The 26593-nt window shown below is 35.6% G+C and overlaps 5 protein-coding genes and 1 long non-coding RNA gene across 10 annotated transcripts in view; 3 read left to right on the top strand and 3 right to left on the bottom strand.

Moving 5' to 3' along the window:
• The first annotated feature begins 300 nt into the window (after nt 1-300).
• On the top strand, nt 301-1969 carry Iyd (Iodotyrosine deiodinase). 2 transcript variants are annotated; one of them, XM_018037732.2, is made up of 4 exons: nt 301-516; nt 947-1153; nt 1211-1527; nt 1768-1969. In XM_018037732.2, the coding sequence occupies exons 1-4, from the start codon at nt 360-362 to the stop codon at nt 1951-1953; spliced, it is 867 nt and encodes a 288-aa protein (XP_017893221.1). In that variant the 5' UTR covers nt 301-359; the 3' UTR covers nt 1954-1969. The 2 variants fall into 2 exon arrangements, with proteins under 2 accessions (XP_017893221.1, XP_017893220.1); XM_018037731.2 differs by having other exon boundaries at nt 947-1527.
• Nucleotides 1970-2367: 398 nt separating this feature from the next.
• d4 (double PHD fingers d4) lies at nt 2368-16386 on the bottom strand. 3 transcript variants are annotated; one of them, XM_018037728.2, is made up of 9 exons: nt 16178-16386; nt 15979-16091; nt 15376-15612; nt 15068-15273; nt 14838-14907; nt 12988-13143; nt 10154-10636; nt 4663-4775; nt 2368-4047 (listed from the first exon to the last, which is right to left on the bottom strand). In XM_018037728.2, the coding sequence occupies exons 1-9, from the start codon at nt 16255-16257 to the stop codon at nt 3916-3918; spliced, it is 1590 nt and encodes a 529-aa protein (XP_017893217.1). In that variant the 5' UTR covers nt 16258-16386; the 3' UTR covers nt 2368-3915. The 3 variants fall into 3 exon arrangements, with proteins under 3 accessions (XP_017893217.1, XP_017893218.1, XP_017893219.1); XM_018037729.2 differs by having other exon boundaries at nt 15982-16091; nt 16178-16382; XM_018037730.2 differs by lacking the exon at nt 12988-13143 and having other exon boundaries at nt 16178-16383.
• Nucleotides 16387-16526: 140 nt separating this feature from the next.
• Nucleotides 16527-17543, top strand: mRpL48 (mitochondrial ribosomal protein L48). Its single transcript, XM_018037815.2, has 4 exons — nt 16527-16700; nt 16804-16881; nt 16993-17126; nt 17205-17543. Exons 1-4 carry the CDS (start codon nt 16680-16682, stop codon nt 17494-17496), a joined length of 525 nt encoding a protein of 174 aa, XP_017893304.1. The 5' UTR covers nt 16527-16679; the 3' UTR covers nt 17497-17543.
• Nucleotides 17544-17654: 111 nt separating this feature from the next.
• On the bottom strand, nt 17655-23225 carry frtz (WD repeat-containing and planar cell polarity effector protein fritz). The gene is given in 15 exon segments (XM_018037813.2): nt 17655-17937; nt 18172-18304; nt 18374-20022; nt 20089-20258; nt 20314-20437; nt 20523-20731; nt 20802-20909; nt 20978-21141; nt 21312-21521; nt 21589-21703; nt 21773-21873; nt 21949-22171; nt 22173-22297; nt 22828-22957; nt 23042-23225. Coding segments are annotated over 15 exon segments (3630 nt in total). The 5' UTR covers nt 23125-23225; the 3' UTR covers nt 17655-17851.
• Nucleotides 23226-23388: 163 nt separating this feature from the next.
• On the top strand, nt 23389-24018 carry LOC113463864 (uncharacterized). The gene is made up of 2 exons (XR_003388693.1): nt 23389-23503; nt 23571-24018. It is a non-coding gene; the product is annotated as an uncharacterized LOC113463864 (long non-coding RNA).
• The window catches only part of LOC108632933 (uncharacterized), a 3292-nt gene continuing 558 nt past the window's right edge, over nt 23860-26593 (bottom strand). Inside the window, exons 1-2 of one of the 2 annotated variants that reach the window (XM_018037819.2) lie at nt 26309-26580; nt 23860-26032 (exon numbers count right to left, since the gene is read on the bottom strand). In XM_018037819.2, the coding sequence (XP_017893308.1) occupies nt 24015-26032; nt 26309-26321 (2031 nt within the window). In that variant the 5' untranslated portion in view covers nt 26322-26580 and the 3' untranslated portion in view covers nt 23860-24014. Of the gene's footprint in view, nt 26033-26308; nt 26581-26593 lie in introns of those variants that run through there. The other variant, XM_018037820.2, reaches the window with a different exon arrangement.

Raw genomic sequence — 26593 nt, 5'->3', positions numbered from 1 at the left:
AGATGCTTCAATAAACTTACGCTCTTTTCGACGACAAAAGTAATTCAACTGAAAGTTATTTCTCTTCTTAAAAAAATAAGAGCGTATATATATGTACGTATAATAGTTGAAGGGCACGAGTACTTAAACATTTCGTTGTATCGCAAATTATTCAACTGGTGAATGAAACGTAAGCTTCAGCGTGAGTGACAGGGTACATCGGCCAATGAAAAGCGATAAGACTCTCTGCCAGTTATTCTAGGTCAGATGTACCCCACCACTCATCATTCCGATGCATATCTCTCTCCGTTAAACCTCAGTACTTAAATACCGAATGGCATACTCGGTCTCGAAAGAAATGTCAAATCTCTCTGTTCGAAATGTTTGCTGAACTTTTGCCGTTTTGGACGAAACACTGGTACCACGTGGTAATCTGTATTGTATCTTGTTACTTTTTAAAATTATTCTACGTATCGATAAAGGGCATCGTTTTTACTGAAAATAATAGAAACTCTAATAACGTGGAGCAACTAGAAGGTATTTAATACTAACTGGAATTTGGAATTCTTCTCGAAGTAACAATTTGAAATGAATATGATCTTTGTTCTATAGAACGGAGATGGGGAACCTACGGCCTTATTTATTTTTATATTAAAATAATATTCAGTTATTAGCTGAAAAACCCCAAAATCTCATTAATTAACTCATTAAATTATTTTTAAAAATAATGCATTTTTCTTAATGAAATGTACAGAGTGAATGTAAAATAATTGTAATAAATTTTAATTTCAATAATAATTTGGAGAGTTATTTATTATCATTATAATTATGTTTTTAAATTTTATGTCGATACAGAGTGTTGCACTTCGTTCGAAAGATCCCTCCACTATTTCAGAAAATTAATAAAAGATTCCCCATCCCGGCTATAGAGTACGATTTGAATACTTAAACTGGAAATTGTTCGTAGACGAAGAAACGTTTTTTGACGATGAGGAACCCGCGCTACCGAAAGATTTAGAGCATATCCCGTACAAATATGAGAGACCCTCGGAAACAGAGTTGTACTCGCGAGCTTCGGAATTTTATAAAATAGTAGCTGCTAGGAGAACCATACGATTCTTCAGCTCTGACCCTGTACCAAAACAAGTGATACGCGAGATAATAAAAGCTGCAGGTACAATCATCTTCTGTTACATTCGTAAAAACATGTTGTACAATCTAAGTCTTATAGGCACTACGCCCAGTGGTGCGCATACAGAACCATGGACATTCGTAGTGGTGTCGAATAAAAATGTGAAAGAACAGATAAGGCGCATCGTCGAGAACGAGGAGGAGATCAACTACAAGAAACGGATGGGAGCCAAGTGGACGGCCGATTTGCTTCCACTCCGAACAAATTGGATCAAAGAATACCTGACCACCGCTCCTTATCTGATACTCGTGTTCAAACAAATCTACGGAATCTTGCCGAACGGGAAAAAAAAAGTACATTATTACAACGAGATGAGCACGTGTATTGCTTGTGGTATTCTCATCACCGCTATACAGGTAATTACAGCGGTGTCCGCTTAACTACGACTTGTCCCTTCTCCTTCTCGTTTAAGCTCAACATCTCTCGTTCTGATCCGCTGAATTAATTTCTTGCGAAAGAGCATGCTCGCATTTTCCTGATTCCACGAAAGCCGTCGCAGTTAAGCGGACGCTACCGTAGCCTTACAATACTACTTATACCGTATCCTCTATGAGTAATATGGATTTATAATATGTATGCATGAACTTTAAAACTAGTACGCAGGTTTGGTAACTCTGGTTTCTACTCCGTTAAATTGTGGAGCTGGCATCCGCAACCTTCTTCGACGTCCTCCTAATGAAAAGCTTCTCGTACTACTGCCGGTTGGTTACCCGGCGAAGGATGCCACGGTACCAGACCTTCAACGGAAGTCTCTATCCGATATTCAAGTGGAGATCGATTGACGCGTACGCAATTGCGGGAATCAAAGTAGCTCTGTGTCTGTTTTGACTTTTAATAATGAACGTCAGAGTATTTCGTTTGCTCGTGGGATGATACAAAAATGAGTACACGTAAATCGTAGATTCATATAAATCCAGTTTTTATAAAAAAACTTATATTTTGAGTATTGTTTGTCACCTTACGATTATCTTACATTATACACTTTCGCAAATATATATATATTATTTGTTATAATTATAGAATATAGTTTTCCTTGGTCAAAGACATGACTTTCAATCTTATAAAGTTATTATCCTAGAAGAGGGAACTAATCCCTGAAGTATAGCACCCAAAGAATTTTTCTATCGTTATACGATTACGATCCTGCACTCGGAAAATTATTCATGGCACACAATAAGACTGTCTAAAGTTAGTGATTCAGTTGTATACTGGTGTTTATTCAGATTTGCATACAGTGTGTTAAAAATAAGCGATATAAAACGTAAATCCGTTTCGAACTCGAGAGGAAAAGAATTTGTTTATAGACTAATTTCGTTCTATCTACCTAGCACGCAATTCCACAACGGGTAAGCGACCTTAAAATTACCGAATTTAAAAAAAAAAAAGAAAAAGTAGAATAGAATGAAGGAAAAGAATTAATGAGAACGCGTTACATCGACGAATACCAAATATCACCGTGGTATAATCTTAAATTAAGTACATTCAATGTATAAAATATAAAAATACTGAGCTAACAATTAATAAAATGACGTATAGAATATAATTTTTCTTCTGTGGTACCACCGCACAAGTTTCGTATCGTTCGTTTAGCTATACCGCTACTAATGGCTGTGTCGTTAAGTGTAAAAGCTTTTAGTATCATGATACAGTACAGATAAACAGACAGTGTTCTATTTATCGCTATTTATGAAACAGATGCTATTTAAATATCGTGTTCTTCCTAGAATATCAATTATTCCTCTATTCTCTTGTTGCTGCTTCCGTCTCGTTCGCGAGGCTCGGCTCTTCGGACCGAGCCACGGCGACGCCGCAGGCGGCTAGAGTTTATGAAAAATTTGAGATCTCGTTTAAAAGTGTAAAGCAGTTCCGCAAATTGTAAAAGCAACCGAACTTCGAATGTCAATGGCTAAAAATAATACCGGCCCGGGGAACTAGGAGAGTATTTGTCAATGTTACAAATCGTTGAATTACGGTTTCTTTAAAACTTCATATTAATAATGTAATTACCGTAGAGAACGCGACTCGCGTCTCTTTAATTTTGAAATAATAAATGGATGCCGATCTTTCTGCGTCCATGTAAAGATGCGACGACGTTTGATGTCAGAGTCCTTGAACTAGGATTATCCCATTTATTTCCCATTAACTTTAACGGCACGCTTGAAAGAGAATGCTCGCCTATTAACGCGGCTCTTCGAGCACATCGTACGTCTACTGATAAACGCTAGCTGGTTAAAATTATAAATACGTAATTATCATAGTTCTCTGAGATCACCAATGCCTGAGATAATCTAACGTAGCACGATAAACTACAAATACTTTATGTTATTTTTCTTATTTAAGGGACTCGCGACTGGAAAAACAGTGAAGTAAAAAACTTATTCAAAATCTTCCTATCCTTTACTATTTCCCAACTCCCGACGGGACAATTTTTCCCGTTTTCCCATCGATCGATCCCAGTTAATGGAACTTAAATTAAAAAAGAAGAAGAAAGAAACGTATAATTAGTGCTGCCAAAATTGGCGCTGCCAATGTTATTATAGATATTCTTAGATTAAAAAAAAGGATGCTTCCTCGACGATTGAAAGTACCATCCGCATCTATCGTAATACTATTTATCATAAGAGATACGCGAGCTTCGAATACTCTCCTAATTCGAAAACGGCCACTGCACCACAGCATATTGGATAAAATCCGTCACTTATCTACGAGACAAAAAGATTGTTTCATTTCTCTTTTTTTTTTTTTTAATCACGGTGATGAAACTCTGCTATGCACAGACGGCAAGACCAGGACCCTTCGGGAGGAGATGCGAGAGGTGGAGACAGACAATACATGTGGTACCCACGATCACAGTCGTCACAGAACAGCAGCTGATCCTAGTTTGGTTCCCGAAATAATCAATTAGCTTCCAGCGATACCTGAATTCCACTTACTTATTTTCCCCGCGATCTCTTATTTTCACGATTCAAGAACGACTAGTTTTGATAATACGTATTAAAACCAATGCAGTTTGGTCTGTCGTTGGTTTTTGATTTCTTTTTTAAATAAATGATTATCAAACATGAAAAATAACAGTGCATCTCTTATAACTTATGAGAGGCAAATAAAGTATATCTTAATGAAAAACTAGTTCTGATATTGCGTATTCAAACTTCTAAACCAATGCAATTTGGTTTATCGCTGACTTTTGATTTCTTACTTAAATAAATGATTATCAAACATATAAAAGCAATCTCTTATGAGAGGCAAATGAAATAAAGAAAAAATCGACAGCAACGTGAAATGGAAATTGCTCATGTACATATTTGTTATATCTTTCTCAGACTATTTTGATTTACAATCAAATTAATGAAATACTAAATAAAATAAGAATTAATCAAAATAATTTGACCGAGTGCTAAAATTCAATGTTTTGTTTTTTTAAAGAAACCAAAATAGTCGGAGTAGAATCGTCCCGTGTCGCTCCCGAAAAAAAGATAATGAATACTCACATCGTTGTCAGAAGTGCCACAAATGGAACAGCATTTGCATTCGATACATTGCCACCTGTACTTGCGAACAGAAACGATCATGTTCGCAGTGAATTGCAAACAAGTCGGATGCCCTATAACAAGAACGTAGCATAGGTCATGGAACACGCACATGGGCAGGAAAGAGGATAGCAATTTTTGGACGAGTAGAAAGGTGCTAGGACATTTATCTTGTGCCGAAGAACAGTGAACTCCAAGCTATCATTTTGTTTCTATAATTTGATACACGTATTATTACTTTTTTTTTATCTCGTTTCAGAACGGCTGTTCAAATTCCAAATGAAATTTCCGAATGTACAAAGAAACGCGACGAATTACATGATCGATCGCAAAATCAATAAACTTTCACCTTTCCTCAGCACTAAAAACGTCCGGAATAATGATAACGTTCAGTTATGTTTCCGCACAGAATGTTTTATTTCATGATATCTGCGATTGTATTTTTTTTTTTCATTTTTGATGTTGCCTCTTGAACATATTGTTATTTTATTTGGAATAGTAAGGTGGTAAGTAATAGCGGTGCGTACCTTGGAATAGTTCACGTTCTTTCTTGCGCAGCACAATATAAACGTCGCGGACCAGCACACTCTCTTCTCTCGTTAATATTCACACGAATTTTCTCACACACACATTCAAGTCTTTCACCCACGCTACATACCCCACCTCGCAGCTTCCACCCCCATTTCTCTACCCGTCACACCGCACATCCACACGCTCTCACACGAAACATACACACACGCAACTCATATAACGTATCACATTTGATATATATAATATATATATAATATATATATTTATATATATAACTAGCGTTACTTAAATACTAGATTTGTAAGCCTCATGGGTATTGCTTAATTAAAATTGCCTAAATAACAAGTCTTCGATCATTTCTTCTCGTTTTTTTTTTCTCTTCTTTCATATAACAAGGAGGAACTATCTCTGCATGCTTTCATACTCATAATTACTCTTTTTTCCTCTGTATACAATTTCTCACTCGCTCGCTCTCTCTCCCTCTCTCTTACACCTTACGTGTGTGTGAGTTTCGTCTTAACTACGTTAAATAGAAGGGTGTCATCAAGACGCGATAGCGAATTCACCATCGTCATTTATTTCCTCTGACCGCAACGAGACGACGCTACTGGTTAAATTATAAAATTACCCTACAAAGATCTCCCGCCGTTCACCCTCTCCTTTACCCCGATCCTCTAGTATGACTCTGAGAAACAACGCTTCAACAGAGAGGTACAAAAACCCGAAGGAAATCCTGCACGTGTCTCTTCAGCGTTGGACACAGTAAAATCGTTAGCATCATCGCTGCGCTTTTATTATACGTAAGGACACCGTAAAGATAATAACAAGGGGGCGAAGTACACGTTTACAAATCGCAACTTGCATACGATTACTTCGTTCAATCTATGATAATCGTGTAACATTGAAAAATCAGCTACTGATCGTGGAAAAACGAGCTCGCGATGAGGAGTTGATTAATTGAACCCTGCTGCTACGATCCCTGAATCTTTCCCAGAAACTTCCTCATTTTAATTCCGTCACTTCACTTCTTCAACTAAGTTTCGATCCCCTTTTCCAATTTCTTTATTGGCAGAGTCACTCTTTTTCCTCAAATTTTATTTGGCAGCAATTGTAAAGAAGCTATCAATTTGCATTATTTTGCATTGGTCACGTAGATTGGTGAAAATTAGAAAATTGCTATAGAGGCAGTATAGTCGAGACGAGAATGTTTCAAGAACCGCAGCAGGAAATCTGTAACGTAAAGGACAGCAACGACGACGACCTTCGATGAAAAAACTCGTTACAACTACAAAAACGACGATTTCTTTTTTCATTCACGTCTTGCCTGTGTGTATGTGTGTGTCTGTCTGTATGTGTTTTTGCGTTAATCCTAGTGTTCGAACGATATATATCTTCTTGTACGAGTATCAAAGCTTGTACAAAACTAAGCTATCATCGAGTCTCTAAGATGATGACGTGATATCATAGATACATCCTTTCTTTATATATTTTGTTCACTCTTTTAAAACGCGAAGTGTGGTCGAAAAGTTGGGCCTGAAAACTCGGTGAAACTCGTCGGAAAGAAAGAGCCTATTACTTCAGCTTTACACCCTCTTCCGCGTCCGCGACAAGTCGGCACAACTTGTCCGTTTGTCCCGTTATGTAATGCAGTAATAAATACGTTCGTCGTTTGGTGACGATTACGAATAATAAAAAGGCGATTACTATATTACGTATTATATGCAACGTGAGACGGAAACGGTTAATGCCCAGAACGAAACGGAAGGTTTTAAGAGCAGCAGATGTGCGAGTGGAATGTTGGAAAGAAAGAAGACAATTTTCGGACACAAACGAGAGATTCTTCGTCGAAATTGAAAGAAATCAAATGAAATCAACAGGATTGTTGTTCGACTGAATTCAGATCTCTCCTCGTAAGATGCAACAGATTGAGAGAAGTAAAAAAAGAGGATAGCGATTATAATGAAAGACGATGATTGCACTGCAGAAATGAATATCATTTTCCTAGTGTCGTTCACTAGTGTGTTATATGTGCTGCGCTCTTATGGTGTCGTATTTAGAGTAATATATTCTGTAAACACTCGAAAAAAGGTGAAATAAAAAGGTTATTTACAGGCTCGAAAAAGTTGTAGAAGTATCGAAAAAACGTGGTCGATCCTATTTGTTTCTTTTTCGTCTTACTATTTATATATAAATATTGTTGCTCTCGTTAAACGATTCACGACTGTGCTGGATAATATCGGTAAATAATATAAAGTGTATATATATAATATATCTATATATATATCGTATCGTTTTTGTTGTTTAAGCTCTCTTGAAACTTGGCGACCATACGGAACGAACAACTTCTCGCGACAAGTTTCGTCCTACTATTGATCCTTCCTTTCTTTTGATTTTCAACAGAACAACGTAAAAAAGAAGAACACGCGGTTACACTGTAGTCAAACAGGGAACACAAACACATCTTTTTCAATATGTGCTCTAGTGGTACTGTGCAACAGGAATTTTTGCTCTCCTTCCTTTCTTCCTCAGAATAAAAAAAGAAAAATGTATCGCGGTACAAGGTTCCCCATCTACCCTTTTAAACAGTACGATTAGTTAGTCCGTCGACGTTTTCATCTACTTTTCCCGTTTCATTTATTTTCTTTCACTCCCTTTCCTCACTTTTAATATCCAGAACGAGATTCGTGTATATCCGTGTCGAATTCGTTAACTTCCTTTTGTACATATAGTTAATCCGTCTTATTCCTTTTCATCTTTTGTTTCTCCTTTTTTTCGTAAAAACTTTTTTTTTTGTCCCTTAAAAACTAATCATTGAATTACACAATAAATCACAGTTGATCCGTGCAGTAAAGGAATCTGGTGGTAAATTCCTATTACTCAGATGCGACAAGTTGCACCATTGACAAAGTGATGTTTTTGCTTTTCATGCCTTGACTAGTGTACGTAAAGCTCGTAACCATTCACATTCTCTTATTCTTCTCTCTATTTTTATTTAATTTTGTCCACCCCGCGGAACCGTGTATGATAATCGACACACCTTAACCGTTTTACACACGAATTTACCCAGTTTAACGATAGTTCCGAACGTATGTTTCACGCGGCGAATCTAGTTTCACCGACCTAACTTCATCCCGAAAAATAGTACTATCTTTTTTTTTTTTGTTTTCATTTATCAATCACTGGCGAATCGAATTATCCTTAACGGTATGAAAAATAGCGACCGAGCCGGCAGAACGCGACGATGCCGAATCGACGACGATGGACAATAACAATAATTTATTCGCTTTTTGGGAAACGAAAATGAACAAACGATCCTGACGAGCGTGCGAATAAAAAAGAATGCACTTCAACAAACGAACAATTCAACGACAACACATCGTTAGTTAATTAAGTGATCACCACGCGTGATCAGACGAATAACGAAGAAACGCGACGATCCCTCGACTTTCGGTCGTGTAAACCGAGATCGCGGGACTTTAAGAAGATATAGGAAAGAAACGTTGCGTTATTAGCCGTGTTCGCGGGGACAGTATTTCCTACAAATGAATTCGAAGACTGCACGCTACTGGGAGATTCTTAATAGTGTAGCCTTCCTAATATCTAGCGAAGGAAAATTGAGTTATAAGATTTTACAGAAAAGAAACAGGCGTGACGAATTCATTAAACTCAGAAATACGTTTAAAACGGAGTATTAAATATTCTATATAAGAATATATGTACATTTTAGATATTGTATTCTATTATGGGAAGATGAAACAGTGAAGTCCATAAATATTCATTTAAAAATTGAATTACATTCTTAATATTGGACTCAATGGACGCTGTTCTGGCTATAGACTAAAATAGTGACACACGTTTGAAATTTTATAAATAAGTAGTTATTATTATATTAAACTCAAATGCAAAATTTAAAAGGAATTGAGTAGCTCGTTTTGGAATTATGTTAATTTCAAGTGAACATGTGTTCTTATGGAGTTCAGTGAAGTGGAAGTACGTACATTCCTACATTAAACTGGCAAGAAACTAGAGAAAAAATAATGTAAGGATTTTGAAATTTTATGCTATCATAACTAGGAACATATTTCATCAATAATAATGAGTACTTAAAAAATAATAAAAGATATATTATTATACAAACATAATAAATGTCATGAAATGCTCTGAAACAATTGAAAGTGAGTTGAAAATAAATAGTAGTTAAACGACTTTAATAAATATTTCATCCATTAAAGCAAAATCAGAGAATACACTATATTTCGAACGGATGTAACTTTTTATGGAGATTGTATAGCTAGAACTGTCTTAGTGTTCAACGAAATCTTTATATTTTCTGCAGATTCCACTTTTCTATAAAATTTACAGCCTATACATCAAATAATAAACTAATCGCTCGAAAACTTAAAAAAATATTAATTCGTTAAATGCAATATTAAAGGAGTTATTCAATTTCGAAACGTTTACGTATATTTATGGACAACACTATAGGCAGAAATATTTTCTGGAAGATTGCAATTCGAGTAAATTATTGAAGCACCAAGGCTGGTTATCCCTCCTTCAGGAAGAAGACTGAGGCAACGGAAGAACCATTACTATTAATATATTAAACAAAACTTGCTAATCATACTAAAACTGAAATACTGTAGTGTATTAGCTACTGTTTCTATAATAACAGAATAAGCATATATTTTAAATTTCTACGATTGGACCTGTATAACAATATTCGTCCCCGCGACCACAACGAATAGCGGACCATCGAAAAACGAAGAAGAGCTACAATTTCCGGTTATATAGACGACTCGCCACCGGAAATCAAGTTGTGTCGCTCGAAACGCAACAGACACCCATCGGTATTAATACTTTCTCATTTAATTGTGATTCGTTCTCCGCGTATACTTGCGCTTGATCTTTTCCTCTGGCTTACCTGAGCGACCGCAATCACTGCATGAGACCAACTCTTCGGAGCCGCCGGTCTTTTTATTTTCCCTAGCATCGCCCAGGCAGAAGTCACAGTACGGGGACGGTTGCGCTGACTTGCCAGCTTTTTTTTCGTTCGCCCCGGGGGTCGGCGGGCCCTCCGGCCTCGAAGACGGAGACGGGACGGCGGTCCCGGGCGACGAGACCGCTGGCAGGTGTTCCTCCTTGACGTTTGGTATCGGCGACGCCGGAGCAACCGCCGTCTGCGAAGCCGACAATTGCTGCTGCTGTGACGACGGCGGCTGCTGCTGCTGTTGCTGCTGCTGCGTAGCAGGCTGCTGCTGAGGTGGCTGCTGCGGCGGCTGCGGCTGCTGCGGCTGCGGCGAGGGTTGCGTCGAGGACGCGCCCGCTACCGACGCCGAGGGCGTCGCGGGCGACGGGCTCGACGTGCTCGACGAAGTTGCATTCTGACGACCTCGACGCGTACCACCTGATCACAAACCGACCACATACCCAGTTGCGCTTTGCGTCACAAGCTAATGACCATGCACACTGGCTTAGAGACAATTATTTAGATAGTCAATTTCTCTGTGATTACGACCACCGATAATCGATTCGGTTTTTCAACGTGGTTAAGATTGCATGAGCCGTAAGATTTCTGCCAAATGTTTGAGGAAATGTTGGAAAAGTTCAACATTTGAAGCGATGAATTTTTAGGAAAAATGTTTGAAAATATTTACAGAGAATTGAGGCTCATCAAATTGTTCGACGTGTTCCTTTAAATCCGGCAATTTTTAACGAATAATTTCTAATATTCTAATATATGGCTTTGGCACTTCTTGATACAATTTTATTTGACTCGCAACTACTTTTATTGTGTATTNGTGTTTCAGATAATATTCCATCATTATAACATTAAAATAAGCATTTAGCTTTTAATATTCCCCAAAGTTTTTTAAACTGCATTTATAATTTTTGCATATTCTGTTTTTTTATTCAAAATAAAACATCTAAGATTGAATGTGCAAGAATGAATTCTAGGTATATTTCAATTTTATTCATCAAACATATTAACACGAGTACTGCTTCTAATATTTTGTACATCCTTGCACATTGTGTGCAGTACTCGAATTTCAGCACACTTGCATCTCTTATAAATGAATAAAAATCCGCAGACACGATGAGGGAAAGCAACAGTTTGCGTCTGAAGAATTCACGTAAGAGGCAATCACTCGTATGAACTACGAAATTGCTTATCCGATAACCAGAATCGATTATTCGACGCATCACAAATGTTTTATCGAAAAGAAAATGACATGACAATAAGGAAAAAATGAAATACGTACAATATGATATGTATAAGATATAATGATTGTAACAAGATGCATATTACGTCATTCGAATGCATTCCATCACCAGAAAGACCGAGTACAACATTACGTAACACCGAGATTCAGTTAAATTCCAAACTGTTTCGAAATATCGTACAAAACGGCACTACGTTTGGCAATTCACAAAGGCATACAGAAAGAAAATAGAAGTACACATTTTTCATGCAATTTTTTTTCTTATAAATTTGAGGTCGTCGAAAGGAGAAAACGAAGCCAAACTGTTACTCCTGTAATTAGTGATGGACGTTCAAACTTCGAAACTAATCGAAGCTTTTCAAGATTATGGAAACTTGTAATAATTTCAACATATTTCCAGAATTCTCGAATAACTTAAAAGTTTTTGGAGTCTTGATCGTCCTGGTCTGTCTTAATAAGTTAACAAAAAAGACAATATAAAACTTAAGAAGTTTACAATAATAATTTAAACTTCAGAAATATTTTTTCATATTTTCAAAAATAAAGAACAGCTTTTCGGATATCAAATGCTTGTCTAAATTTCACGACTTTTATTTCTAACAATATATTGAAAACTTTCAAGATGACCAAGACGATTCATACTTTCAACTTAATAAAACTTTCAAGGGTTCTAAGCTTCGAATCTTTTCAAGTCCCATCACTACCTGTAATGCAGACAGGAAGCATCCTAATGAAAACGTAAAATTCTGACAGGGTAATAGTTAAAACCTCAAATGAAAATTAATAGCGATCGTTGCATGCTGCGAAATGGCACCAGTCGTCTGGTAAAATAAAAAGAATATACGCACACACATACAAACACTCAAAACGATTGCACCAAAGAGAACGAATTCCAGAAATCGATTTTTTTTTCTCTCTCAACGTATGAAAACACGTGAAAGAAAAAATAATGAAAAGTTGCAGAAGCATGCTATTGCAAAACGTATCTCGATCTCGTTCGAACGAACGAGAATCCTGAAAAGTCAACATAAAACGAATACACATATGATAATTAAATCGTTCGTATCATACTGACTTTAAATGATACTCTCCGTATGATACCTTCACGATATATAATTTACCAATACGAAAAGAAGAGAATATTGTAAGACTTCGTACATCCCTGATAAACACCTTGGGAATAAGTACACACAAAAATTCTAAATTTGCAATGCATGCATTTGCAATACACGTAAATTTGAAAGAGAGAGAGAGAGAGAGAGAGAATATAAAAAAGACGAACAAGAAGAAGAAAAGAATATATTTTAACTCCATCAAATTATAGGAAAATGTTGTTCAAGAGGATCTCTATGAACAATTAGTTGCAAGAAAATTGGGATCGAAAAAGATCAAAGATCATAAGGCATCGAGGATTAAAAAGAGACATCACAGGATCGGGGAAATGAGTTTGGCGTATTTTTCTTGTCTTGATCTGGTTTTTGTTGTTGTTTTTTTTAAAGGAAAGTGAGAAAACTGAGCTGATTTAGGCTCCAACCTGGCTGGTTCGAAGCAGCGGTGTCTGCAACGCTCCTAGGTTCAACTTCGGCAGGACTGGGACTTAGTTCCTTTGCAGGATCACCGGAGGAAGTAGAGTGGGAATGACCGTAATGGTAGACCAGACCAGGTCTGGTTTTATACCGTGCGCTGCATACTGCAAAAGTGCAAATACTGTTTTTTCCCACAAACCATCTAATGCAACGTCCATGATAATTGGTCGACGAGTTGGTTGGACGATGTTGGGAGGATATGCTCGTTTAACCGCCGAGTCGGAAGACTTAATAATCTCAAAATATTGCCAATTCGTAATGGATATAATTACTGGGTCCATGTATTTGAGTACGACAAAAGAACATAAAATACACCACAGATATCTTTTTCAACGACCGACTGATTGTTAAAGTACGGATTTGGAGAAACGAGGCGGTTAAAAGATTTCAGGAGAGAAGCTTAATGGACGAGGGACAGCATTTGCACACCTTCCGCACCAAGTACATATCCCTATCCACCTACGAATCTATATGTGGACAAGCAGTGAAGGAGTTCCAGCCCAAGAAGCAAAACTAATACGATGCAAGGCTTGATGCTTGTATACTCCTACAGAATGAGCTCGCTACAGTGTGAGCCAGTACATTCTTGCTCTGTTATTGGCAGGTAATTCAGAGGTCCGAAGATATTTGGCCAATTTCGTAAGCCCGCGACTCCATAGTTCGGAAGTAAAAAAAAATCTCTCAGCTGAAAGTTTGTGAAGATCGGGGGGGCTTACTAGTAGAGACCAAATGCCTTTAGATTTTTCATTTCTGCTAATCTAACAGGAGTGGTTTTAAGAAGTAAACAGATTGCAGGCACATTCGAGTTAATTTATAGACTTCATGTCTGGAAAAAGTTCGATCAAATTAGTAGTGACTATTATACTCCTTCAAGATTTGGGCGGCATTATTCGTTCGTAGGACTATCCAAGTTCTTTGTCTCATAAATACTACTACTATAAACATAACGTTGTGGTAAATAAAAAAAATAAAAAAAGTATATTCATAAGATGTTACTATGAATAAACACTATAGTATTAGGTCGCAATTCATAAATATTTACTAATGAATGATGAATTTACGCGAGTTACGACGCTAAGTTGCGATATGTATAGCATAATTTAACTTTTACTATTCTAGAGCATAATTTAACTTCCAATGCACTGTTTCATTGAGATTTCATACAACCTGGTTTCCCGATTTGTACATATTTATCTACAAACTCGAAATTTTTCAATGTACATAAACAATCTTTGCCTTTCATTCATGAATCATACCACGTCTCCTCATACTTCGACAAATAGGAAAAGAGATATGGAGCGCAAGGTTTTCGATATAGAAATAGACATTACACAGTAAGGACTGGAATGTACTGTAATAAACTTGAAGGAAAACAGCAGTCAATACGATACTGATCAATTCCTTTGAATGAAAGAGCACTAGAAGTGATTTGAAGAATTAATTTTACGACTAACAGGGCTACCTTCCCGCATTATAAAGTTGATCATACTTAAGTTCAATCACCATTCCCCAAGAAATTATGCGGTAAGACTAAAATCTTTCGTAATTTATTTCGAGCGTTTAATAATCATCTTATATATTACTATATACTAAACCTCTGCGCGTATTGTAAATTAATACGTAGGCGTCTAAAAATATCATATTTTTTTCTTTTTAATAAGATTAACAAATCTTCTAACGCAATGCATTTTCTTTCTCTTATTTAAAAATTAACAACTGATAAAACTAATAATAATATTTGTAATGAAACTAATAACAGGAAGTGGTCATTTGTAGTTGTATCTGTGATTAAACTTACGGTCACAAACGAATGGCTTATCAGTGTCAACAGCGTCATAGTTGGTTTTTTTGCGCCCACGTCCCCCACCCTGTATCGAACAAAATAAAATAAATTAGATATTTTTCAAATAATTAAATACTCCCATTAATGTTCAGACGGAAGCGGAATAACTTTTTTATGCTTCCATCGATTTTTATGAAATTTTGTAATGCATATAACTGTGTAACAAGTGTAAGATCCGAGATTACCTTAGTACGTTTGCCCCCTGGACTGTCTGTGGAAGATGGATGATTTCGAGCAGGATGATGGCCACCTCCGCGAGGTTTCCTTCTTTTCCTTTTACTACTGTAACTTTCCTCATAATCGTAATCACTTTCAGCATCGGGTTCCTCGTACGTATCTATATCCAACATGTCTTGCTCATCATAGTACCAGGCATCTTTACTATGTTCATCTGTTGACATAATGCATAGAATTTATTTTCAACATTTTTCAAATACGATGAATATGTGCTATTGACAAAAAATATCACCAGATAATATCAAACAATAATCACCTTTAAGTGCCACCGAATCTTTGCTGTCATCATTTACATGAGTTATAGTCTCAACACCCTCACCGACTTCCTCGATATCACCTCTTGGTCCTCTCTTTGGATGCAAATAATGCATCAAATACTGTCGCCGTTTTTTTCTCCATCTCTTACTGGGATATGTGTATATCTGACCATGTAGCAAACCAGGCAGTCTTTCTCTCGCTGACATAAATAGCGCAGAATGATTCTGTGCTACCCCTACAATTTCATAGCAGTCGCATTGTAATAGCAAAATCATCATTCCACGTAAAAAAAAATTATCTACATTATAAAACGTACATGTTTTATTCATAGTCAGATCTGAACCTACCAAGACTATTATAAAAGGCCCTCAAAGGATTCCAACCATGAATTTTTATTTTCAAATAATAACAAGACAAGATTGATACTTTAAATAACAAATACGTTAAGGATCCAGCTTTTTTTCACTTTATATTGGATTAAAAATTACAGGCAGCAATTACAGACAGGAAGGAATAAGAGAAGACAAGGGTGAAGAATTGACAAAGGCATTAGGGTTTAAATATATGTGTATAAATTTCATAAAAAAATTATGATAACTAATACCTGTTTGAGAATCGAGGAATGGCATACGCAAACGTCGCTCCCTGCATAGTCGGCTATTATAAGTGGAAGAATTTTCAATGGCTTCCCTGTATGCCGTGTCATTGAGGAAGCTGTGAGAAAATCGATAGTGAACGCATAAAGCTTCGCTGAACTACGAAAAGGAGAATCCGCATTTTATCCCGTTCAGAATACGTACCTTTCGATTTTACATAAGTTACTTTCATTTACGACGTGAATAATCTCTTGGGAAGCCGGCAAAATCGAAACCGCTGACATTTTACAGTAACTAAACAATGTTCAACACAACCTCCTCCCTTCTGTCGGACTTCTGCTTTGCCCCACTCTACTGACTCTACCGTCCAAGCTCCGGAAGTGGAAAGTGGTGGAAAGCGGAACGCACTAACAAAATAAAGTGTAGATCGGATACTCAATATGACAGATTTGAGGAATTTCGACCACAGCACCGTGCGTTGACTATTAGTGAAACCTCAAATTTTACGCACGTGTGATCTGGATACAAGATCACACTGAAACAATCACACACACCTTATAAGATTTAATATTAGTTAAAACTGTGTGTTGTATATATATCTGATATACTCTAAATCTGTAAGCTTAGTTTAATATAAATAGTAACTATTAAAATTATATTTAATGAAAGATTAAATAACTTTCGATATTAGTTTTATTGATACAAAATGGTGTTAAATTTAAAACAGGTAAATGCAGACTTTTCTCTGTGAAGAATGAGGTTATTTAAATCTAAAAAATACGATGTTTCCACGAAGAATGTAATTGGAACAAATTGTTTATATACTGCAGGTTACAACATATTGCCGCTGTCCCTTGTTTAATACAACTGTGAGGTCTTATGGCGTATACGACCCACCGTACTTGAAGGTTATTTTATTAATTGTTTGTGAATTAATATACTGTGACTGCTATTGGACTAAACAACTTCATATTGCATGATTGACAGAGAAATATTAATTTCTGTTTTGCTGGTTGTAGAAAAAAGAAACGACAATAAAAGTCTACCCTCTTTTGAATGTGCAAATTCGGGGATATAAATATCCTTTACTTGAAAATTACCAAAGTTTCATCTATAAGATAGCGAAGATATTGAACGTTACTGTCGAAGACAGGTAATGTTACGCTTGAAATTCAGAATTTAATTAAATGCTGCATAATCTAATTCCACGTGTGTTTGTTTGTCTTTCTAGTTTTGCTTTCCCACATAGAGAATTTAAAATAAATAGATATAAAAAAGGATCATCTCTAACAGATGCCGAGTATAATTTAAAGATTTATGAAAGAGATGTGCAAATATCAAATGTAACATCTATAAAATGCCCTATATTTGTTAGGATATTAGAAGCAGCCTTGCCTGAAGGAGTTTCTTTAACTATAGATAAATATGATCCTTTGATACAAAAGAAACGCATCATACCAAATAAGGAATTAGTTGACTTGAAAGCTGCATTAAGCGAATTACTACAGAACAGGGGCAAATAATATTTTAGTGTACATAGAAGAAGAAATAAAGTTTCGCTTTTAATTCATCTAATGCTAGGCAATTTATTTAGTATTATAATTTGAAGCAACTTTAATTTCCGATACAGTGCATAGAACAAGAGATCAGTACTTCGCCTAACAAGACACAAACAATTTAGTAATAAAACTTGAAAAAATTTATTATATAAAAAAAATGTATGTACATATAAAATGTAAGTACATATACAAATAGTCTTCACGTAAATTCTAAGTACATACATGTAAATACAATCTCATGTATATACATAATTCATATATCTATACATGTGTCTTTTTTTTTAATATTCTAATTTATATACTACAATTTAAATCTCTTTTATAAAAGTCCAAAGTGTACAACTTTTATTTTAGAACCCTCTTCTGGTCTTGAAGCTTCTTTCACTTTGTTGTTACTATCCTCTTCTATAAAACGTATTATATTATTCAAGTATGATCACCAGACTGCGGATTTTTATGCGAAATAAAACACTTAAAAAATATGTTTTAGATAAACGTGTCATTTATCATTTAAATATTTCAATATACATTTAGCTTCCAATACATGCTACACGTATTATCATTTCTGCAGATGCACTTCTCTTATAAAAAAATAAAATCCGCAGTCTAAGATTATAACAGTTAAATTTTGATACTTACTTGGTAATGGTTGAAAATCTTTAAGATAATCTTCGTTTCCAAGGCACAATGGAAGGCTTTCCGCTAATTCGCGTTTTGGATCAGTCAAATGCACTTGAGTAATCGTAGACCGTTTTTGTTTATGCGATTGACCCTGCAGAAGATACGAATTAATAATAAAACGAAGTACCTTTTTCTATTCTCTATACGTAACTACACTTACTGTGCCAGGCACCAAAATATGTGTTACTGTATTTGAGAATTTCACTTTCGGCTTTTCACTTGTTGCTAATGTTGTATCTATCGTATCCGTAAATGTAGAGAAGGGAGAACAGGACACAGAACTGGAAGTGGAAGTAGATATAACTGGTAGAGGTGGAACGTTAGAAGAGATCTTGAAGTCTTTACTGATGCTAGTATTTGTACCGTTTTGTGATATTACTTTCGAATGCCTGTTATCAAATCTACTTTGTAAACCATACGTGGAAGAAAACTGTGAACTACCTAGTTTTATATTGTTAGTAGAGGAATGTATATCGATGTTGTCACAACTTCCATGAAGCGAAACGTAATCAAAATCATAGTTCAATCTATATTTAGGAGGCTTAATATTGCTGTATTTATGCTGCTCCAAAATATTAGATGCAGAACTTTGCCTCTGTAACGCGTACGAAGTAAGACTTGTCCTGATAGATGAAAATTTTTTAATCGACTCATCGATATCTGTTAATCCAGGCGTACTTCTAGATAAAGGAAGATTCTTTTTCGGTAGACTCTGGAAATAATTCGTGAATGAATTTGTTAAAGAAGGTGGTGGTGGAACATTATAATCCATTTGTTTCTTCCCCAGAAAGGATTGCGGTTTAATAACATTATGATCTTCGTTATTAAAGCTTTTCGAGCTACCAGAATCCTGAGTGCCGAGAAAATTGAAAGAAGTCGACGCGAGATTATTATGAAAACTGGATGTTACTTTACTCGTTATGACAGAATCAGAAACTGTTCTAGATGCAAACTCATTGACCGTACCAGATTTTAAATTTTTTAAAGGCGACGAAGCAGAGTTTGAATCAGATTTAGCAGTCGTTGCGTTATCATACGAATTTGAAATGTCTGTACTAAATGTACTGAAAGATGTAGACATAATGTTATTGTCTATGCTGTCTAAGGAAGATCTTAACAGATCAGACGAAGCCTCTGAATGACTAGTTGATTCATACGTTGGATTGTTGAAAGGAGTCGACATAAAATTATTCTCTTGCACCAAATTAGTTACTGTGTCATTCGATGCATTATCACGAGGCACTTGCATTTCGCTACGCACAACTTTGTTAAACGTCGTATCCACAGCATTTTCATTAAACCTATTGGATGCTTTTTTATCGTTTATAGATACGCTTCCAAACGAAGTTGTCATTAAGTCGCCAGAAATATTACTAAGAGAATGCGCAATATTTGTCGTAGTCATTGCAGATAACGATGCTGAATTTCCATGAGCTTTAAATATTGCTTTGTTGAATGATGGTATAAAACGTGTAGATGATAACGAGAGATGTGACGAATGATTAAATGAAGTTGTGAGAGTGCTACTAGGTATAGTAAAGGATCTTGGCTCTAAGTTACAATCTGACTTTTCAATGGGCGCGACGTCAGTGAACGATGTGGACAACAAGTTCTTGTTGAGGGAATGTGGATTGAGAACTGGTAAAGGAGGAATTTGGCTGTTGGACTCCTTCTTATAAATCTTTGATTGTTTCATATCAGTCTGATTTTTTTTAGACGAATTTTCACTTTCGTCACTACAAGATTCTTCTCCTTTATCACTTATAGAAGCAGAACACAGTGAACACGATGCTCTAGAGCACGTGGAATCTAAAAATTCTTTACATCAGTAATGAAACAACCAGATATTCCGTAAAATATATCGTCTATTCTTACGTGAACTGCTGCAACTGTTTGATCTACTTAATATACGCTCGGCATTTTCTTTTGCTGCAGTTGCCATGGCCGTATCGTTCACGATCAATGCGTAGAAATGTATGTCCATAAAAAGGTCGTGATCGTTTAGGTCTATAGCAAGTCTGAAAGCTTTCTCGAACATATGATACCTGCAATATTTTCGAATTAACTTTTAATTCCTTTAAAAATAAATGAGTGTGATACCTTAGTAAATGATGGAAGAATCGTCTCGTTAAGTCTCTTATCTCTTCTCCGTATTCTTCTTCGATGGCTTGACTAATTGGTTTAACAGGTACATGAAAACTACCTAACGCATTCTGTATGAGATCTGTAGAAAATCAAATTATTCATGTAATCATATTATGTCGACTGCCGGGAAGTCTGTATAGTAGTCTGTTTAATATAAATTTTACTTTCACGTTCCGTTGTCAAAGGCAGCTTGAACAAATAATTTACAATCTGATTGAGTGCATGCATGCAGGCACGAGAATGAGTGTCCCAATTCATAGACAATAATAAAGACGTTGCTTGTTCAACTTGCGACAGAGATAGATATCTCTTGACCAACACATCACCGGTGAACGAATTTCCTTCTAACACTTTTATGACACCTATAGGTCCTCTATTAATATGTCATATTAATATTCTACCCTATCCTTTATTATTTTATAAGAAATATTATAATGTCTTACCGTTGAAAAATTAATAATAACAGAGAATTGCCGTGATTATGTACATCAATGTAGCAACTGAGATCATTCTTTTTGTTCCATTCCATACGCAGCAATGCTGGTTGAATCCTAAATTACAAGTAAATATATAAACTTTATATTATCATACTGACGGCTATTTAAATTTCGAATACTACCTAAAATACGAAGACAGGTCGAGAATATTTGCTTGTACTGTTTCTTCACTTAACGTTTGACTTTTAATACATGACAAGGCAATGTCGAAGTGTTGCAATTGACCTTTATCATTTCCAACAACAAATATCATTCCATCACTGTGCCATGATGCCAATGTAGGGATCTTGAAAATACACGTAATTTAACAAATCTAGTTTGTCATATTCAGTTTTTAGGGATATGCGGGATCCTAGTTCCGGGTACGGGGTTTCATGATCCCGTCTGACCCGACTCGAGACTCGGGTACTCGGAATATTCGCACATCCCCACGTTTTATACTTATGAATATCTTACAAAAGCTGCTTTTACACTGATGATAGTAGCTCTAGTTTGATCATATATTACAACAGAACCATCTATGCAGCATAATAATAATAATTCCTGAGTTGGGGAGAATTTTACACAACTTGTATGCGTAGGCAATGGTACAGAAATCATTCCAATTCTTTGAAGTTTATCTTGTTGAGAGACTTCATAGGTACGCCATTCTATAGTTACTTCTCCCTAAATAGTAATCATAATTGTATATAAATGTTATCAAAATAATATTGTCAATAAATAACAGAACTACCTTTCTCGAGACTTTTTGTTCTACAGAGTGAATTACATTATCATTACATGCGTCAAACATTATGCACAGGGGATCAAACTCACTACGTATGTAACAAATTAATTCTAATTTTACTCTGAAAATAAAAATACATTGCAAATACAGAGTAACAAATAAAAAAGGAAACTGAAACAAATCTGTGTACCCTATTATACGGTAAAGATGAATGTTAGCACGATCGTGCTCTTTTACAACAGGACTCCAGGGATAAACTTCGTTCATTGTAGACTTCCACCATGTTAATATCTACAATATTTGAATCATATTATATAAATACAGTTAATTATTTAAAGAATAATAAAACGTTTTAAATATACTTACCAGATCGCCACATTTGTTAGTTTGTACTTTTTTGTCTAATCTACGGCCGTTAGCACCAAACAGATCAATTGTAGACAATTTTGGTTCAAGCCTATTAATTTTATCAAAGATGTGTCTCCTCGATCTTGTAAAATGCACGACAGTTACTTGATTATCATTATAAGTGCAAAGTATATAATTCTTAGTAATTATCACTAAAAATAATAGAAAGCAGTTAAGATTTGTTTACCACACATATANTCATAATGTTCACTTGTATTTGTATCAATAAAGCATTGCTTAACATTAACTGTAAAACACAGTCGTCATACCACTGGCAATATATTATTGAATTATCTTTCAATTGTTCCTATAAAACAAGCTCAATATAGTAAACAAGAGACACTTGTATTTTTTATTATTTATACTATGGTATTCAAAACGATTCCCGACACTTAGCATCTTTCTGAATTTAATTTAAGTGATGTTTTATTAAAATTCCTGCAATTGAAGTAGTAGAATCTTTGTATCCAAATACGCTGTCCTTTAATTATATTTGTGTCTTTACTATGTTTATATATTTCATTATAGTTATAAGAATAAGACAGTAGAATTCCTTATTCTATTTATATCTTCATTGAAGAACTTATCAGAAAGTTAAACATCCAAAATCTATACAGTTCTTTCCTAAGTTTGGTATTAGTAGAACTTTTTAATATAAGAATTTTTCTTCGTATCGACCAGTATTATAGAAAATGCTTAGTGACGAATTTGCATTAGAAATAATGTTATAACTTTCTAGATGGTCTATTCATAATTCTGGGACCTTTAGCTTTAATTTAGGTCGTGTTTGAATACCAAGTAGATTGGAAATCATTTCAGGTGACTGTACAATATTACCTCGAGATATTTAATGGAATCCTTTAATTTATTTCCTTTTTTATTTGTCGGCACATATATCATGCCACGCTTTTGACAATAGGATCGCTTGCCCTCCTCGTGCAAATGATCAATACGCTTATCATGATACCTGCCACGGAATCGTGAAACATTTTTCTTTGTTACATTAATGAAAATTGTATATTTACACTACAAATACTTAAATCCATCTCACCGAAATGCACCGAAATCTGTGCTTTTTATGCTTATATTGTCGTCGAAACTCCATAAGTTTACTTCACCCAGCAATGTGAACATTATAAAGTTACTACTGTGAAACCATTGAATGCATTGAAAGTTTGTATACAAACAAAATCACGTTTGACTCAGGGAAAGGGTTATGTCAGGTATCTGCACGCCGCAGGGACGTGCTCTGAGTTTCTGTGTGGTGGGTACTTTATTTGTATGTGTTATGATCTCTCCGATTCTTGGGTCTCTCGTGCTTTTTTTTGAAAGAGAGATTAGATGAGGTATCGATTCGGTACTATCTCTCTATATAGCCAATTTACCGCATGATTTGACGTCAGGTATTGTATGAGGCTAAATAAAGGAAAACTCAACGTTTATACGAGCTTTTCTCAAGTCTCTCGTATTACATATCGACACGGATTCCCCCGCCAATGGATCTTTACGCATGGTAAGATTTACAATTACAATACCCAGCTGATACGCGAAATTAGGTCACTGACCTCCGTCAAAATTAGGGTTGCGAATTTGTTCTCTTCATCCCGAAGGAAATGAAGTTGATTGATCTTGTATTAAAAACGTTATTCTACTTTGAAATGCGTCTGAATATATTAATAGGAGAGCATTCCCAGAATGGGTTAAAATATGGGGATGAATCAGAAACGTCGTTTGATAAGAAATAAGGAAAAGTGACAAGATGCAGAGTAAGAGGAAATATTATTTATAGAGAAAAGCGGTAGACACATAAAAAATATTTTTAATTTATGCAAAATATATAACGTATTATAATTATATACATACGTACACATATAATACATAATATACACGTCTTTATAATTTTATATTGAACTTAAACAGGTGTTGTAGACATACATACACTGACATTCAGACATACAGTCACACAGTGTATTAATACTTATGTAGAACATTTTATAAATAACGAGTACAACTAATATAACACATCAATTATCTTCTTTGTTGCTGCTTTTATCAAGGTTCTCCTCCAGTACAATAATTTCTTCTAACTGTTTTGGCACAACATCTTTATGATACATCTTCGAATTAAACAGATCTAACATTTCCGTAGTTATCTCAAATGTTTCACAATTTTTATTCTCATTTTTGAAATCTATTTTAATCCTAGTTAAGGCGCAAATCATATTCGTATTCATTCTATTTCTATCTTTCCTCTTTATCTCTATGATCACGGAGAAGAATTTCTCGACGTCCGCGTTCAAATGCGGCAACGACAAACACAATTCAGCAAGTTTCACTACGTTCGAATATAGATAACTGTCATTACAATCCTTTATCTGACTCATGCGATACCAAAATTCCGTAATGTCTAATTGGGCCAATTCCTTCTTTTCTTCAGGACTAAAATGCATGGCCATATCCTGCCATTCTGTCTTGACTAATTGCCTGTCAAATTTCGATGGGAATTTGTCAATTATTCGATCCAATTGATCTTGGTGATTCGGAATATAAAGAGTCGTAGATGGATCTAAGAAATCGAAAGATTGAGAAAATGTTTCTGTAAATGGTAGCCTTTCAATAGCGCCTGCATAGAGAGTCTGATAAAACTTTTTAATACAGCCAAAAAACTCTTTTATTTCTTCCGCATTTTGTGTGTTTTTAAGTTTCTGTATCGACTTTCTCGTTTCGCTATCGACGATTATATTATCTACAGGGAGCAAATTTCTTTCACTGACTATGTCTATTTCATGTAAAACTTCCGTTTCGATAACATTTGATTTTATGAAATTGTTACCTATGTATCTTAAATATCTATTGCATTCTATTAATAGACAATGAAGCGGTATTTTTGGGCTTTGAAATATAACATTGAATTTCGCAGTGACACTTAACATTCGACTCAAGAACTGGAGGTATGCTTTAGTCAATTTACAGTTTAGTCTATCAAGTATATCACGCGCAAGATTTGATTCCGCTTCGCTCACAGTCTTTTCAAATAGAGTATGAAGCAGATCCCATTGAATGAGAATCGACTTTATGTACTCTGTAAGTGCCAACCACCTCGTCGGACTTGGCTGTACAATTTTTTTCATTATCCGTTGCCCGTTCACCTGCTTCCTCGGATTCTTAGTGAAATAGGTATGTATTTTGTGTAGAAATGATTCGACGTACGATGGTAAACATTTGGTAGCTTCGTACGCGATTATGTGTATCGAATGGCACACGCGAGGAAATACAGCTATTTCTTTATTATTTTCTAGTAACCGGGAAAGCACGGAGTTATTTTTGCCTACTATGATGCTCGCGTTATCTGCACAAACTCCAACTATATTGTTAACATTCAAGTTATGTGTTTCTAACGCGTACATTAAACATTTGTATAAATTCTCCGCAGTCCCGTCTTTAATATGTAAATAATCTAAAACATACGTGTTTATTTTGCCCTTATTCACGTATCTCGCCAGAATGCAAAGGTGCCTCGTGTTACTAACGTCCGTGCTTTCATCCAGTAAAATCGAAAAGAATTTATCTTTCATTGCTGCCATGTTTTTCAAAATTATGGCCTTGTTGATAACATTCTTTACAATACCAGTCATTTTCCCTCTTCCAAGGGAAACATTCTTCATAATCTCGGAATCTGGTATTGCCTGCTTCAACATTTTTACGAAGTGATTGTAGGAATGGAAGCTTCTATTGTGCTCGACAACGTCCAGTGAAAATCTTATTTCCGCCTTCTTTACAGAATAATTAGCCAACTCCGATACCTCTCCTTGCGCTCTTCCTGTATTTATTGCATGCTGTACTGAATCTTTATGCTTCAACAAATTACATCTGCCTACTCCTAATTTCTTATTACAAAAATTGCACCGGGCTTTATATGGATCATCCTCACATCGTTCCAGCCACGGCTTAAATGAATCGTCTTGCAGCCAAGCATCCCTGAACTCTTGCTTCCTCTGTTTCTTTGCAGGCGGGGGTTGACATACGGCATTCTTATCACCATCTATTGATAAAAAATGTATTATTTTTATTAATACGTTATTTCATCTGTATGCAAAGTTTGCAACATTAAATTTATATTCACATAAAACTATTATGTGTAGACTGCGGATTTTTATGCAAATATACAGCAGACAAATAACCGAGACACTTCGTATCGTGTATTGCCGAACGCTCGCATTAAATACTCATCAATTTTTCTATAAATACATAAAATTCGCAGTCTAATTATGTGTACATCTAATTAATTTGACCCCATATAAACATAAATACGTTTTACCATTTAGCGGCATTTAGCGAGCGATGGTTGTTTATTGATTGGGTCAAAATCAGTCTTGTTCAGACTTGCCAGATCAATCCTTGACGCTGACTTGAGCTACTCCCACTACCACTAAATCCCCCTCTGGTCGTATACAACTTATCATGTAAGCCGTAAGGTATCGCATATTCTATTTGTGTGGAGATTCGTCGGTGGGGAACGGAGTCACTTTTAGTGGAAGTAGGCGTATCAACGTATCAACATGGCTTGATGTGGCAAGTCAAAATGATATAGGTATTCACATAT

Source organism: Ceratina calcarata, unplaced genomic scaffold, assembly GCF_001652005.2.
Source record: "Ceratina calcarata isolate Rehan_Ccalc_2016 unplaced genomic scaffold, ASM165200v1 scaffold178.2, whole genome shotgun sequence".
In the NCBI taxonomy this organism is placed as follows: Eukaryota; Metazoa; Arthropoda; class Insecta; order Hymenoptera; family Apidae; genus Ceratina; species Ceratina calcarata.
Note: the sequence above shows the minus strand (reverse complement) of the source record. Positions and strands in the feature narration are given on the sequence as shown.

What these genes read in the sequence shown, in the direction of transcription:
- Iyd (XM_018037731.2), top strand. Translation starts at nt 360, where the DNA reads ATGTTTGCTGAACTTTTGCCGTTTTGGACGAAACACTGGTACCACGTG. An exon ending in TAACGTGGAGCAACTAGAAG is followed by an intron (nt 517 to 946) that starts GTATTTAATACT and finishes AATTGTTCGTAG; the next exon opens with ACGAAGAAACGTTTTTTGAC. An exon ending in TTCTCATCACCGCTATACAG is followed by an intron (nt 1,528 to 1,767) that starts GTAATTACAGCG and finishes CTTTAAAACTAG; the next exon opens with TACGCAGGTTTGGTAACTCT.
- d4 (XM_018037728.2), bottom strand. Translation starts at nt 16,257, where the DNA reads ATGTCAGCGGTTTCGATTTTGCCGGCTTCCCAAGAGATTATTCACGTC. An exon ending in CCTCGATTCTCAAACAGGTA is followed by an intron (nt 15,613 to 15,978) that starts TTAGTTATCATA and finishes ATGAAATTGTAG; the next exon opens with GGGTAGCACAGAATCATTCT. An exon ending in AGATTCGGTGGCACTTAAAG is followed by an intron (nt 15,274 to 15,375) that starts GTGATTATTGTT and finishes TTATGTCAACAG; the next exon opens with ATGAACATAGTAAAGATGCC.
- mRpL48 (XM_018037815.2), top strand. Translation starts at nt 16,680, where the DNA reads ATGGTGTTAAATTTAAAACAG. An exon ending in TGGTGTTAAATTTAAAACAG is followed by an intron (nt 16,701 to 16,803) that starts GTAAATGCAGAC and finishes TATATACTGCAG; the next exon opens with GTTACAACATATTGCCGCTG. An exon ending in AACGTTACTGTCGAAGACAG is followed by an intron (nt 17,127 to 17,204) that starts GTAATGTTACGC and finishes TTGTCTTTCTAG; the next exon opens with TTTTGCTTTCCCACATAGAG.